General features: G+C 40.5%; 1 protein-coding gene across 10 annotated transcripts in view; it reads left to right on the forward strand.

Moving 5' to 3' along the window:
- Rbm6 (RNA binding motif protein 6) overlaps positions 1 to 15,913 on the forward strand; it is a 120,081-nt gene that overhangs the window by 75,392 nt on the left and 28,776 nt on the right. For 9 of the 10 annotated variants that reach the window (XM_075964674.1, XM_075964667.1, XM_075964668.1 and 6 more), the window contains one exon: positions 12,879 to 12,953. In XM_075964674.1, the coding sequence (XP_075820789.1) occupies positions 12,888 to 12,953 (66 nt within the window). In that variant the 5' untranslated portion in view covers positions 12,879 to 12,887. Of the gene's footprint in view, positions 1 to 11,807; positions 11,975 to 12,878; positions 12,954 to 15,913 lie in introns of those variants that run through there. The other variant, XM_075964675.1, reaches the window with a different exon arrangement.

Genomic DNA, 15,913 nt, shown 5'->3' on the forward strand with positions numbered 1-15,913 from the left:
CCCATGTTTAGGGTGGAGTACGTGTGCCATAACTGCATGTGGAGGTCTTTTTCTAGCACATAGGTTCTAGTCCTTGTACTCAGCTGTTGGCAGATGCCTTTAGCTACTTACAGGTCCCATGTTTGTTTGTTTTTTAAGTCAAGACCTTAACTACATAGCTTTGGCTGGCCTGGTATTCACTATGTCTTCCTGCTACAGGCTCCTGCTCCTGGGATTACAGGTCTGTACCACCATGTTCAGCTTTTATCATTTTTTTTTAAATTCATTGTGTAATGTAGTCGCAGTATGCTGTTTTTATTTTAGCCACAATGCAGTTTTCTAGTCTAAGAATCCATCACTTGTCACATTTTTTTCTGGTCATGTAGTTTTATCCTATTTCCTGTTTATGTATAAGTAGGCTCAGATACTTTTGTGTGAATCTTCAATCTGTCACCTTTGAAATCAGCCTTGTTTGCTGCCTGGATACTATCAGTCATTACTACTTCCCCTTGACATAAGTTTACCACTGTAGGTATCAAAAGCAGTAATTTAAACCACTTTATTCTTTAATTTATTGCATTTTATAAATTAAATTTATTTATTGTGTAAACATATGTGCTATGACATGAGTATAAATGCCAGAGGACAATTTGTGGGAGTCATCTCACTGGCCTTACTTTATAATTTAAATATGTAAAATTAGCTGGGCAGTAGTGCTGCACACCTTTAATCCCAGCACTCAGGAGGCAGAGACAGAACTGTGGGTGGGAATTTGAGTGTGATATGGAAAATAAATCTAGCAAAAATGTATGTGGTTAGAGGAGAAAGGTCGGAATCAGAGTGCATACCAAGCAAGACACTTGGAGTAAGGCTGACTAAATGACTGAGGGAGAAATGATTCTTGCCACCAAACCTGAGGATATGAGTTTGATCCTTGGAACCCATATGATAGAATGAGAGAACCAGCTTCAGTTATCTTCTGTACCTGTGACTCAATTGTGACCAAATGGTTATAAGCAGGTGTGCTTGGATGTCCATAAAGCATCATTAATGTATCCCTTTTCATTTTCATCAGTTTATAAGACAAAGTAATAGCTGACATTAAAGCAACGACTTTGAACAATAAAATAGAAATCCTGTGTTGTTGGTAACATGGTTGAAAGTGCATTCATTCTTTCTCTCTGTCTCTCCCTCCCTTTTTCTTTTCTTTTCTTCTCTCTTCTTTCTCCTCTCTTTCTCTCTTTTCCTCTCTTCTCTCTCTCTCTCTCTTTTTTTTTCTGATACAGGGTTTCTCTTTGTAGCCCCGGCTGTCCTGGTACTTTGGCCTTGAATTCAGAGACCTGCCTGCCTCTGCCTCCCGAGTCCTGGAAATAATGGAGTGTGTCACCACTGCCTGGCTATTTTATTTTTTAAAATAAAAATCATTTTGCAGCCAGGCAGTGGTGGCCCAAATCCCAGCACTCAGGGGGCAGAGGCAGACGGATCTCTGTGAGTTTGAGGCCAGTGTATAGAGTTAGTTCCTGGATAGCCTCCAAAACTACACAGGGAAGCCCTGTCTTGAAAAACCAAAACAAACAAAAAACTCATTTTGCAAACTTGATATGGTAGCGCATACTTGTAACTCTTTCCTCAGGAACCTGAGTTAGGATTGCCAATTTGAATCCAGTGTAAAAATGTACTTATGCGGGGTTGGAGAGATGGCTCAGAGGTTAAGGGCACTGGCTGCACTTACAAAGGTCATGAGTTCAATTCCCAGCAACCACATGGTGGCTGACAACCATCTGTAATAAGATCTGGTGCACTCTTCTGGCCTACAGGGACATATGCAGGCAGACCAAACTGTACACTTAATAAATAAATCTTTTTTAAAAATGTACTTATGGTTTGATATTCACCGTCATTGATCAGTGTCAGAATCTGTTTATTTTTTTTCTTTTTTTTAAATATTTATTTATTATGTACACAATATTCTGTCTGTGTGTATGCCTGCAGGCCAGAAGAGGACACCAAGACCTCATTACAGATGGTTGTGAGCCACCATGTGGTTGCCAGGAATTGAACTCAGGACCTTTGGAAGAGCAGGCAATGCTCTTAACTGCTGAGCCATCTCTCCAGTCCCCAGAATCTGTTTAAATACATGATTAGTAGGCTCAAACACTAGCAGTTACAGAATAGGACTGTATGCTATGTAGTGTATTAGGTTTTATGTAAACTGAGACTCCTCGTTTATTTCCTGGCCTCCTAGACCCAAATAATCACAGAAACATTAATTACAACACTGTTTGGCCTATTAGCTCAGGTTTCTTATTAACTAACTCTTACATCTTAACCCATTTCTATTAATCTATCGACATGAGGCTGTGACCTGCTCGTAAGGATCTGTTATCTGTCTCCTTCAGTAGCTACTTCTGCTGCCTTCTTTATTCCTGTATTCCGTTTAGTTTTCCCTCCTACTTCTATTCTGCCCTGCCATAGGCTGAAGCAGCTTTTTATTAACCAATGGTAATAAAACATGTTCACAGCATACAGAGGGGAATCCCACTTTTTTTTTTTTTTATGAAGTACCATGATCAAAAACAACTTGGTGAGAAAAGGGTTTATTTGGCTTATGGGTTACAATCTATCATCAGGAGAAGCCAGGGCAGGAACTCAGTGGAGGGTCACTGCTTTAGTGAACCTGCTTTCTTTCTTTCTTTTTTTTTTTAGACAGTGTTTCGCTATAGCTTTGGAACCTGTCCTGGAATTAGCTCTTGTAGACCAGGATAGGCTCAAACTCACAAAGATATGCCTGCCTCTGCCACCCAAGTACTGGGATTAAAGGCGTGCGCCACCACCACTCACTCGGCCTGAACCTGCTTTCTTATGCTGCCCCAGACCACCTGCCCAGAGCTGGCCTGCCCCAATCGTCTGGGCTTTCTCATATATATCATTAATTAAGAAAATGCCCTACAGACTTGGACTACAGTCAGTCTGATGGAGACATTTTCTCAATTGAAATTTCTCTTTCCAAAAGACAACTCTAACTTGTTTAAGGTGACAAAAACCTAATTAGGACAACTTTGAATGTACTTTTTGTGCTTTAAGCTTTTCTTTTTTCTTTTTTTTTTTTTTTTTTTTTTTTTTGGTTTTTTGAGACAGGGTTTCTCTGTGGTTTTGGAGCCTGTCCTGGAACTAGCTCTTGTAGACCAGGCTGGTCTCGAACTCAGAGATCCGCCTGCCTCTGCCTCCCAAGTGCTGGGATTAAAGGCGTGCGCCACCACCGCCCGGCCCTGCTTTAAGCTTTTCTGTATTTTATTTGCCTAAACAAGGGCAGAGACAATGTGCCTCCATTCCAAAAAGACTAGCGTTTCTTCCAGGTGTATCACAGCAAGAATAAAAGTCTAAGGGTGCTTTATTATTTTATATCTGAACCACTTCCAGGTTTATACGTTTGTTGTGTGATATTTGCTTGGGAAACATGAATACACATGAATTTGACAGACCAAAGTAACAGTTCGCCAAAGTCTAGCTTATTAAATGAGTGAATTTATTGGTATTAGTTTACAGGGGTATGGATGAGGATTTAACAGGTGTATGAACAACACAAAGACCTAAAACTTACCTCAGAATGGGTGACCTCACAAAAGCTTCATCCCTAGAACTTCCTGCATAAGTTTCAGGTAGCCTGGCTCTTCAGGAATCCTCTCCCCAGCTATGGTTCACTGCTTTTAGAGCCCTGTAGAGCTTAAAATGCCTTCTACAGTTATAAGAACTTTTTAGGACGTAGAAGTTTTGTTTACTTCTGAGTCTCATTAAATTTTGTGTGCATGCACAAACATGCATATGCCCTATATAGATATAGAAATCAGAAGACAACTTTCAAGAGTCATTTCTCCCTTCTTTTGATCCCATTGGCTTCCAAGGATCAAACTCAAGTTATCAGGTGTAGTGGCAAGTGCTTTTACATTTACAAATGCCATCTCCTACCTAAGCCCTTTTTTTTTCCTTCCTAAATCTTAATGAACCTTTCTCCAAAATTAAATGCTTGAATTCTGATTTTTATACAGCATCATCTTGTATGCAATTCATAGTACACTTCATTCTGAGGAATTGTCAACATGGTTGACATAAAGATTCTCCTGTGTTTGGTTCCTTTCATTGCCTGCAGCATTAGAGGATTCTTTTCATTCCTATTCCTTTGCCATCAAATTATTATAGAATGGATCTGGGAGTATAGGTTAGTGATAATAAAGTATATGCCTGCCATGTGCTAGACCCTGGGTTCAGTTTCCAGCAGCACTATCCAAATGAAGTTGTATAGTGTAATACACTAATGTGCTTGTCTATTATCCTCCCATAATAAAGCATAACCTTCAGTCAGGCAGTGGTGGCATATGCCTTGAATCCCAGCCCTCAAGAGGCAGAGGAAGGCAAATCTGAGTTCAAGGCCAGCTTGGTCTATAGACTTCCAGCCTCTAATTGTTATGTGTGTGGTGCTTGACACAGTCCTTCAACAGGACTGAACACAATATTGAACCTGAGTCAGAAAATCCAAATACAGCCAGGTGGTTGTGGTGCACGCCTTTAATCCCATCACTCAGGAGGCAAAGGTAGGTGGATCTCTATGAGTTTGAGGCCAGCCTGGTCTACAGAGTGAGTGTCAGGACTGGCTACATAGCTACTGAGAAACCCTATCTTAAAAAAAAAAAGAAAATCCAGATACATAGATCCTTCTTCATATTCTTTAAAGTTTTCCATTTCATGAATTCTTTTTTATAATATTTTATTGAAAAGTTTCAACTTTATAATCATTTATTATCTTAGAAATTTTGATAGTTTTCATACCAAAAGGATACCTTATCTAAACCGTTTTCTTAAACACTGGAGATTGAACCCAGGGCCTTGCACATGCTAGGCAAGTTCTTCACACCACTGAACCATATACCCAAGCCCTTCTCTTAACAAATACCTTTTAGACTGTAGGAGATAGCTCAGTTGGTAAGATACTTTCCATAGACACATGAGGACCTGAGGCAGGTTGATCCTGTGTGTTCAAGGCAAGCCTGTTTTATATAACTGAGTGTCCAGCCAGTGAGGACTGTCTAGTGAGACTTCTGCCTGAAAAACAAGCAAAAAGATACATAATTAAACATGTTTCAAGCTTTTTTTTTCTTAATGAAATACCTTTAGTGAAGGAACTTTATCTACCTGCTAGATTGAATTTGTGTCAAACCTTTGGTTTGTTGTTGTTTTGTGTGGTTGAAGGGATTCTGTCTTGCTAGGTGTCTGTCTTGGCTAGGTGAGAGACGGCTCACTGTGTAAAGGCACTTACTGGCAACCGTTATGACCTGAATTTGATCTCTGGAACCCATATGGTCGGAAGAATGAGCCATCTCCCAAAGTATCCCTCTGACCTCCACATGGAAACTGTGGTACATGTGCGCTCATATGTAGGTGTATACACAAATATATAAATACACAGATAAATAACTAAGTAAGTTTTTGAAGGAGCTGTGGGCCAGCCAGATGGTGGTGGAGCATTTCTTGCCTCTTGTGACAGGCTCTTACTATGTCATACAGGCTGGCCTTGAACTCATGATCCTCCTACCTCAGCCTTCTGAATGCTGGTATTACAGGTACGTGTCCTCATACCTTGCTTGTTTGTAATATTACACACACACACACATACACCTGAGTGCGCCCATACGGTCACATTGTGTAGCTCTACTTTGACTGCACCTTGCTTTGTAGACCAATCTGGCTTCAACTCTTAGAGATCCACCTGCCCTCTAAGTGCTAGGATTAAAAATGTGTTCCCCTTGCTCTTGTCTAATTTTGGCCTTTGGGAATTGTTGACAGATGTTCCTGTCCCTCCCAATCCTCTACCCAGTCAGTCCCAAAGAAACACACAGAGGTCTACATTAATTAAAACTGATTGGCCTAGTAGCTCAGGCTTCTTATTAACTCTTATATTATAAGTTATAATATATAACTTATATTAGCTTATAATTCTTGTCCGTGTTAGCCACGTACCATGGGGTCAGTGAGTCAGTCTCATCTTGCTTCCTCTGTGTCAGGATGATGACTGCAGCTGGAATCTTTCCTCTTCCCAGAATTCTCCATTTCTTGTAGCCCTGCCTCTACTTCCTGCCTGAGTGCCCTACCTGTTCTTCCTGCCTGGCTACTGGCCAATCAGCGTTTTATTAAAACAGTACAATTGATAAATCTTTACAGGGTACAAGATCATTGATCCACAGCAGGAAATAGTTACTTTAATAAAATATTTGACTGTTTTATAAATGCATAATCCTTGCATTGTTTTTGTGGAACATGGATGAGGGAGTCACAGAATGGACTTGACTACTAGATCCAAAAGAGGTCTATAAAAGTATACTTTTTTTTTTTTTTGGATTTTTCGAGACAGGGTTTCTCCGTAGCTTTTGGTTCCTGTCCTGGAACTAGCTCTTGTAGACCAGGCTGGCCTCGAACTCACAGAGATCCGCCTGCCTCTGCCTCCCGAGTGCTGGGATTAAAGGCATGCGCCACCAACGCCCGGCTAAAAGTATACTTTTATTCTCAATAAGATGTCATATATTTGTTTTGCAGTGCTGGAAATTGAACCTAACCTTGCTTTTGTAAGGCGGACAATCTACCACTGAGCTGTATATGCCCTCAACTCCAATATGTCTGTTTTAAAAAACTTTTATGGGAACTAGGCCTATAACTCATACATTTACTCATAGCAGTAACAAAAGGAGGTAAAGATAGAAGGATCAGAAGTTCAAGAACTTCTTGAACTTGAGAACCAATAAATAAATAGCTATTATTTTACTTTTGTGGTGCTTCAGTGTAACAGCCACTTGATAGCAACAATTTACTTCACAGCAAATCACCTAAAGTAATTGTAGAAACTTGAAGAGCAGAACAATCACTTTGAGAGAGCTAGTTTGGGGGGAACAACAATGCTTCAAGAAACAAAAGTCTGATGAGTATAGTAGTGCATGCCTGTAATTATAGCTCTCAGGAATCTGAGTCAAGATGATCCTAAGTTTTATATAATGAAACTCTTATCTTTAAACTACATCAGCAACAAGGGGCTAGAGAAGTGACTCACCAGTTAAGAGTATATGCTATTCTTGCAGGAGATCCGAATTTAGTTCCTGCCACTCAGACATGAGATGGCTGACAACTACTTATAACTGCAGTTCCAGGGGGACTAGCCTCTAGCCTCCTTGGGTCTTAGCACTCACATGTACAGACATACACAATGAAAATTTTAAAAGAAGAGTAACAGCAAAAGAATCAAGCCTTTTATATCAGTCTCAGTAACCTTGCCCATTGCCTGTGAATTTCTTTAATCTTACTTATCTTCTCATCAGAAATGACCTCATTGGTCTAACAAGTGTCATGAAGCAACTGGCACTAAGTTTAAAGTTAAGAAAGCCTAGTTAAAAGGAAAAATCTAACTCTCAGACTATATATATTGCTGACTAGCTCTGTAATCTTGGATAGGCTGTTCCATGTGAATAGGTTTTACTTATAGTCTACTCAGGAGAATCAGGTGAAGTTGAGATGATAGTTGTGAAGATAGTTGTGCCTTTGTAATGAGTGGTCTGTAAATAAAGGTTACTATTTCTGTTCAACAGTGGTAGTCCTCAGCCGTCAGTGACCTCATTGTCTCATTCTGTATTTGTAAAAAGAAAAGTCAGTGAAGGGGTTGTGATTTTTTTCAGTGAGTTACAATCACAAAACTTACATATTTTCTTTTACTTATGAACCTTTTTCTTGCTCTGTGTACTTCAATGTTTAATGGAAAGGTCTTTTATGGTACATACCAATCATCTCAGTATCAAGTATAATTGTGTCTAAGCCTATATTGGCAGTGGTTTGTACTTTCCAGTACCTTAGGAATTCTTGAGGTTTGGTTACTAGAAAGAAAGTGGGGGCATATCTAGAATCTGAACTCTAATACAAGTCCTCACAGGTGAACTGTCTCTAAGAGCAGTTAGTGAAAAAGAAAATGGACGTAGATGCTTGTATTCAGTAGCTGTCAGACGGGTTCACTTCAGTATCAGTGCGGTAGAGAGTGAGTTGTTGCTTTGCCATTCTCAGACATAAGTTTGTATGCCTTTTTTGCGGCTTCTCATTAAAACTCTTTGAAATATCTACATGTGATTTTGCCAAGTAAGGGTGTAATGGCTGGTTTTGTGTGTCAGCTTGATACAAGATAGAGTCATCAGAGAGGAAGGAACCTCAATTGAAGTAATGCCTCCATGAGACCCAGCTCTAAGGCATTTTTCTCAATTAATGATCAGTGAAGGAGGGCCCAGCCCACAGTGGGTGGTGCCATCCCTGGGCTGGTGGTCCTGGGTTCTATAAGAAAACATACTAGCAACCCAAGAAACAGCACCTCTCCATGGCCTCTGCATCTGCTTCTACCTCCAGGATCCTGCCCTATTTGAGTTCCTGTCCCGAGTTCTTCCAGTGGTGAACAGTATGGAAGTATGAGCTGAATAAACCCTTTCTTGCCCCAACTTGCTTTATGGTCATGGTCTTTCATCACAGCAATAGCAACCCTAAATAAGACAGGGGACTTTGGTCTTGAGGGGGTTTTAGTGGTTTTCAGTCTAACATAAACTTTAGCACTGTAGAAAAGTTATGTATTAGATTTTAGTTTTAAATACATGACACTTTTTTAGGAGCCAGGCTACCATGTTTAATTGGGATACTGACCTTTGCTTTTTTAGCTCAGTGAGCTTTAACATAATAAATTTCTTTAATATATGAAAATGGTAGAGAGTACACAACTAAGAGTAGACAGCCACTAAAAATTATTGTGTTATTCTATTAGTTTACTGATCCATCTCCCTGAGAGACACTGGCAGATTTCTGGAAAAGGGCTGACAGGATTGGGGAAAGATGTGTTGAATAGATGTCACACATATACTTTATAGTTGAACTACCCATGTTTGATGATAACTGGATAATCAAGCCATAGATAACCCTAATTGTTTTTGTTTAGGTTTTTCTTATGACTGCTTTTAGTAGAATAATTGACTCTCATAAATAAAACTATTAAAACCACTTCATATTCTTTAGCAGTTTCATTGTAGATTAAATATAAAGGCTGAAAAAATATAAAAGGCTATAGGAGATGATAAGGAATCATTGCTTTTAAGCTTTGATGGTTGGCACGTGACTTTAATTCCAGCCCTGGGAAAGTAGAGACCTGAAAACTTCTGGAAGTTTAGGCAAGATGAAAACTAAGTTGGGTAATAGTAAATGTCTTTATTCCCAGCACTCAGAAGACAGAGGTAAGATGACTTCTCAGTTCCTGGCCAGCTAGAACTAAACAGTAAGACCATGTCTCCAAGAAGAGAAAAGAGAAATCACTTTTGAAATACATGAGATAAGCTCAAAGTTGGCATACCTATGAGGACCCGTGACTAGCGTAGGCTAGGAGTTCATTCCTGTAATAAAGTTATCCACTGAAGATGCTGTCACAGCTTATTTGTCTTTTGGGAATTATAAGAATTATTCCTTGACTTAGAAATTCCTAAATCTGATACCTCCAAGTGGTGAGTTCAGAATATACAAATCCACAGTAGTGCTTTGTCTGATGGCTATTGTTCACTGTTTAAATGGCAAACCTCATGTTTTGGTTTCTGTGTATATAGAAGTGTACTCTGAAAGCAATACCTTTCTCAAGGGGCACTGTATGTCAAGCATTCTGGGCTTCTGGGAATGATTCTGTTTAATGCTCTGTCTGTGCAACAAGAACTTACTAAGGTATATTAGCTACATGTTTGGTGCTGATAACAGCCAGCAAGGTGTTTAGTGTGGACTCTTAAGAGCTGGACTAGCAATTGTTACCAGAGATAGATTCTGGCTGGCAGTAGTGAGATAATCTTTAGTTCCAACACTGGAGAGGCAGAGTCTGGTAGATCTCTGAGTTTAAGGCCAACGTGGGTCTAACCAAGACTGATTAGAGAGACCCTATCTTTTAAAGTTTAGTCTCCAGGAAGACTGAAATGGGTTATAAAATGTTCTTCTTGACAAACTAGGTGAGATTTGACTCCATCTAGTTTCACCTGATACAAGTCCTTTTTTGAGAATTTAGTGTTCAAAGTAATCAGCATTTATTAAGTCCTCACTTTTTAATCCATAATAAACTTTTTTTTTTTCAAGACAGGGTTTCTCTGTGGTTTTGGAGCCTGTCCTGGAACTAGCTCTTGTAGACCAGGCTGGTCTCAAACTCACAGAGATCTGCCTGCCTCTGCCTCCCAAGTGCTGGGATTAAAGGCGTGCGCCACCACCGCCCGGCTTCATAATAAACTTTTTACATGAGCCAGTTAACATAATCTTTACAATTATCCTGTGAGTTAAAAATTGTTAATACCTGCCCAGGCAGTGCTGTTACATGCTCTTAATCCTGACAGAGGCAGAGGCAAGCAGATCTTTTGAGTTTGAGGCCACCCTAGCCTGGTCTTTAGAGTTCCAGGGACAGCCAGGGGTATACAGTGAAATTCTATCTTGAAAAAAAAACAAACAGAAAGTTAATCCCACTTTACAGATGGGAAAACTGAAAAAGGCATTGGTCTTTCTGAAGGAGTAGAGGCAAGATTCAAATGTAAGAGAACCTACTCCAGAATCCACCCGAAGAGGGCACCAGATCTCATGACATCTGGAAGATGTCTGAGCCATCTCTCCCTCCCTCCCTCTCTCCTCCTTTCTCCCACCCCCCCACCCCCCCGTCTCTGTCTCTGTCTGCTTTTTTCTAGGCAGGGTTTCTCTGTGTAGCCCTGGCCATCCTGGAACTTGCTCTGTAGACCAGCAGGCCTCTGCCTCCTGGGTGCTAGGAAGAGACAGAGTAAAGCAAGGCATAGTATGGTAGCACAGGCCTTTAATCCCAGAGGCAGGCAGATCTTTGTGAGTTCGAGGCCAGCCAGAGAGAGAGAGAGAGAGAGAGAGAGAGAGAGAGAGAGAGAGAGAGAGAGAGAGAGAGAGAGAGAGAATGAGAATAAATTAGTGGATAGTGTGCCTTAGCGTGCATGTAGAAGTCAAAGGACAACTTGTAGGAATCGATCCTCTCCTACCATATGGGTCCTGTGTATTGGACTCAGTTTGTCAGGCATGGTGGTAAGCATTTTATGTACTGAGCTGTAGTGCCAACCTCTTTATGTTTTTATTTGTTTGTTATTATCTATGTATTAATCTTCTGGACGGGACAAGGTCTTAACTATGTAGCCTTGGCTGGCCTAGAACTGTTCTATAGACCATACTGACTTGAACTAATAATCCTCCTGCCTCCCTTGAGATGCACTGTCTTCTGGTTTGGAAAGGTATTACATTTACCAATTTTCCTGCATGAATAGAGCATAACAGAGAAGTTTGACCCTGACTCTCCCTGCATACAGATCTCTTTCCTGATTGACTCCTGAGGGTAAATTACCTGTTCCTAATACCAATCACAAATTGGTGAATAAATGAGCCAAGAGGCCCTTATCTATAACCTAAATGAATCTTATGCTGATATTCACCAGCTGGTCATCTAGCCTCTCTAAAAGTGGTTCCTTATCTGAAAAGTAAAAGTATTGCTTCATTGTGATCATCTAGGGGATTAAGCAATATAATAAACTTATCAGTTTGTGGCTCTGAATAAGTGCTTAGTAAATATTAGCAATATTTCTTAGTATTGTTCTTTAGCTTTCTAGAGCAATACTGAAAACAGTTTGTCAGAAACTACATTCTAAGACCCAGTTAGGTAGGCAGTTTTTCTTTGGTTTTATTTAACAAGACAATAATCTTATTCTATGTATTTCTCTTGACTCTTTTGGTGTGAAAAGCAGAGAGGTAAAGCATTATTTGACAGATGTATGGATTCAAGCAAGAAACTGAGGTCCAGTTACAAGGAAATGACTTGTATAATTCAGAGCCCTGTCTGAGGAGACACAGAGGACCCTAGAGAGCGGAGAATGAACACAGCGCAGGGGCTAGTTCCAGAGTCGCATCTTCGGTTAGTTCACTTACCAGTGTGGTTGAGGGTCCCTTCTCAGTAAGCAGAGACCCTTTCCCCCTTCTGCTCCAATATATCTTCCGGCGTGTGTTTATTAAAACTTTTTTAATGTGAAGTAGAGTTTGTGACTTGTCCAAAAATAGGCAAGGAAGCTCTATAGAGACTTGTTGAGACCTCTTGTCCCACCTGTTCCTGTGCCAGATTTTGCAGAGACTTATTTGCCAATTGTTGCTCCTCAAACTTAGGGTTGGCTCACTCTGTAGGCTCCAAATCTAAATGGTGATGCTGCCGCCGCCGCCACTGCCGCCGCCACCACCACCACCACCACCACAGGTGTTGCTGCTAATGGCTATTCACAGTTTGCTGCTTTAAGAATATAATCTGCTGTGAAACTTTGACCTTCCTCCTTTCTTTCTGTCTTTGGTGTTGTACTTCTTTCTCCTGGTTCTTTTGCTGTACAGCCAGTATTCCAAAGAAATGCTGTAGACATCAAAGTTATGAGCTTATTACCTCTCCAAGGAGATATGTTAGCCATAGAAAAGAAGGTAATTGAAAGAGAACCTTTGCCTCTTTGCTTAATAGTGTTTGGGAGCAAGGGATAGGTACTTGCTGGAACTCAGGAGAGTGTTCTACGAGACCTGGAGAAGTAACTGGGCATAGCCTGCCCAAGGAGAGTACCCCAGCCTGCTGGAGCCAAGACTGAAGACAAGTTTTACTTTCTCCCACCCATGTCCCTACTTTGCCATACTGTCCCAAATCTGTGGCTTAAAACAGCCATCTCACAAGTTTGTGGATATTCTTCTTGTAAAATGTTTCAGCTTGGAGACTGGAAAGGCCATCTGTGTCTTCCTGTCTCTGTTACTCTAAAGGTTTTAGGTAATGGCTTTTGTCTTTCTTTTTACAGGGAACTCTAATGATACATGATAAAGAGGTCACTCTTGAGTATGTACCAAGTCCAGATTTTTGGTACTGCAAACGAGTAAGTACTAAAAACTCTTGTTTTAGAATAATAAGCATTGCAAAGGTAATATTCTAGTTACCACCTAGCCAACTGTTTCCTTGCATTGCATTCAATAAAATGGTCATTAAATGAAAAGAAATTAACATTCCACATCTCCATCTCTAGGTATGCTACCTGTGAAATTTTTAAGCTATACTTTTTATTGGAGGTATTATTGCAACGAGTTAAAATGTAATTTCAGTTTCTATTGCTAATACTTTAAAATTAATTACAAGGTATGCATGGTGGTGCACACCTTTAATCCCAGCAGCACTTGAGAGGCAGAGGTAGGCGGATCTCTGTGAGTTTGAGGCCAGTCTGGTCTACATGAGCTAGTTCCAGGACAGGCTCCAAGCCACAGAGAAAAACCCTGTCTCGACAAACAAAAAAAAAAAAAAAACCAAACCAAAAATAAAAACCCAGATGTGGCAGTTCTTTTAGTTTGCTTTTTTTGTTGTGGTAAAACACCTTGACCAAAAAACAATTTAGGGAGGAAAGGGTTTATGTGGTGGTTTAAAAGATAATGGCTCCCAAAGGAAATGAGACTATTATTAGTAGGTGTGGCGTAGGTATGGCCACATTAGAAGTGTGTCATTTTGGGGGTGGGCTTTAAGATCCATTCTATGCTCATGCTATGCCCAGTGTGGGACACAGTTCACTTCCTGCTGCCTACAGATCAAATTGTAGAACTTTTAGCTCCTTCTCCAGCCCCATGTCTGCCTGCATGCCAGCCACCTTGGTGATAATGAACTAAACCTCCGAACTGTAAGCTAGCTAGCCCCAGTTAAATGTTTTCCTTTATAAGAATTGCCATGGAGCCGGGCGATGGTGGTGCACACCTTTAATCCCAGCACTCAGGAGGCAGGCAGATCTCTGTGAGTTCGAGGCCACCCTGGTCTACAGAGCTAGTTCCAGGACAGGCTTCCAGCACTTGGGAGACAAGGCAGGTGCAGGCTGATCTCTGTGAGTTAGAGGCCAGCCTGGTCTTTGGTTGGTTGGTTGGTTGGTTGGTTGGTTGGTTGGTTGGTTGGTTGGTTGGTTGGTTGGTTGGTTTTTCAATAATTTTTCTGTAACGTCCCTGGCTTCTATGATTAAAAGGGCATGCAACCTCCACCGCCCAGCACTATTTACCCTTTCTTGATGAAGACCATCCTACTTAGTATATAGCAACATTTTATCCTTTAAATTTTTTTTGTTACACTGTGTGTGTATTTGGCCACCCACCTGCCTTGACACCATGGCAGAGGAGAAATTTTGGGAGTCAGTTCTTTTCTCTATATTGCTCCTGGAGATTGAACTCAGGTTGTCAGCCTTGGCAACGGGAGTCTTTACACATTTCACCATCTCACCAGCCCTCATATTTTATCATTTTTAAATTACTTTGTTTATTTTGTGTACATAGACACAAGAATGCAATGATGAAAGTGTGGTCAGAAGACCATTTTCAGGCATTGGTTCTTGCCCTCTCTCATATGGGCCTTGGGAATATAACTCAGATCCTTTGTTTTGTCAGCAAATGCCTTTACTTACTGGGCTATCCCATTGTTTTGATTTGTGTTTCCCTAAGACTAATGATTGACGTATCTTTTATGTAACCATTTGTATAGCTTTTTAAGAAAAATGTTCAGTGAGTCTTTTGCCCTTTTTAGTTGATTTATTTGGTTTTCTGTTGCTGAACACATTTGTTGTCCAGTAAGATTTATGAAGACTTAACCCTGTGTTTTAGTCTAAAAGTTTTACTATCATACTTGAATGGTGGGTGAGAGTAGTTTGGGTGGTTGGTTTTAAGACAAGATCTCACTATGCACCTAGGGCTCTAAGGATTCTCTGCCTCTGCTTCCCAAGTACTGGGATTATCAGTGTGTACTACCACACCTGCATAGTTAGGTGTTTGATCTATTGAAGTGTTTTGATTGTTTTATGGTGCTGGGGATCAAACCCAGGACCCTACCATAAAGTTACATCATCAGTCTCTGTTAATTCATTTGTTTTGTGTGCAAACTGGTGTTTGTTATATGGGATTTTCAGAATTTAACAGTACCATTTGAAGAAACTATTTCACCAGTTGAATCATCTTGACACTCTTATCAAAAATCAATACATCTACAAATTTAGAGTCTCTCATTTTAGTCTTTTGGGTTTTTTGAGACAGGGTTTCTCTGTAGCTTTGGAGCCTGTCCTGGAACTAGCTCTTGTAGACTACGCTGGCCTCGAACTCACAGAGATCCGTCTGCCTCTGCCTCCAGAGTGCTGGGATTAAAGGCGTGTGCCAGTACTGCTTGGCTCTCATTTTAGGCCTAATTTTCATGTTTATCCATAATGTCAGTACCCTGATTGTTGGGGCTTCTTATTTGTTTGTTTGGTTGGTTGGTTGATTTTGTTGTTGTTGTTGTTTTGATTTTTGGTTGGTTGGTTTTTAGTTTTTCAAGATAGTACTCTGTGCAGCTCTGGCTGTCCTGGAATTCACTCTGCAGACCAGGCTGACCCAGAGCTCTGAGATCCAGCTACCTCTGCCTCCTGAGTGCTGTAATTAAAGATATACACCACCACATATGTGTGTTATTTTGATTTATTATAAAACTAGTAAGATATATAAAGGAAGTGTGAGTTCTCTGTTCTTTTCAAGGTTGTTTTGGTTAGTCAACATCTTTAGCAGTTCCATATAAATTTTAGGGTCTGTTTTCTATCTATGCAAAAGGCCCTTGGTGGATATTGGGATGGTTTAGTGAGTAAAGAAGCTTGTTACAGGGACTGGAGAGGTGGCTCAGAGGTTAAGAGCATTGCTTGCTCTTCCAAAGGTCCTGAGTTCAATTCCAGAAACCACATGGTGGCTTACAACCATCTGTAATGAGGTCTGGTGCCCTCTTCTGGCCTGCAGGCATACACACAGAATATTGTATACATAATAAATAAATAAATATTTTTTTTTTAAAGAAGCT

The sequence above is a fragment of the Microtus pennsylvanicus genome, chromosome 3 (assembly GCF_037038515.1).
Source record: "Microtus pennsylvanicus isolate mMicPen1 chromosome 3, mMicPen1.hap1, whole genome shotgun sequence".
In the NCBI taxonomy this organism is placed as follows: Eukaryota; Metazoa; Chordata; class Mammalia; order Rodentia; family Cricetidae; genus Microtus; species Microtus pennsylvanicus.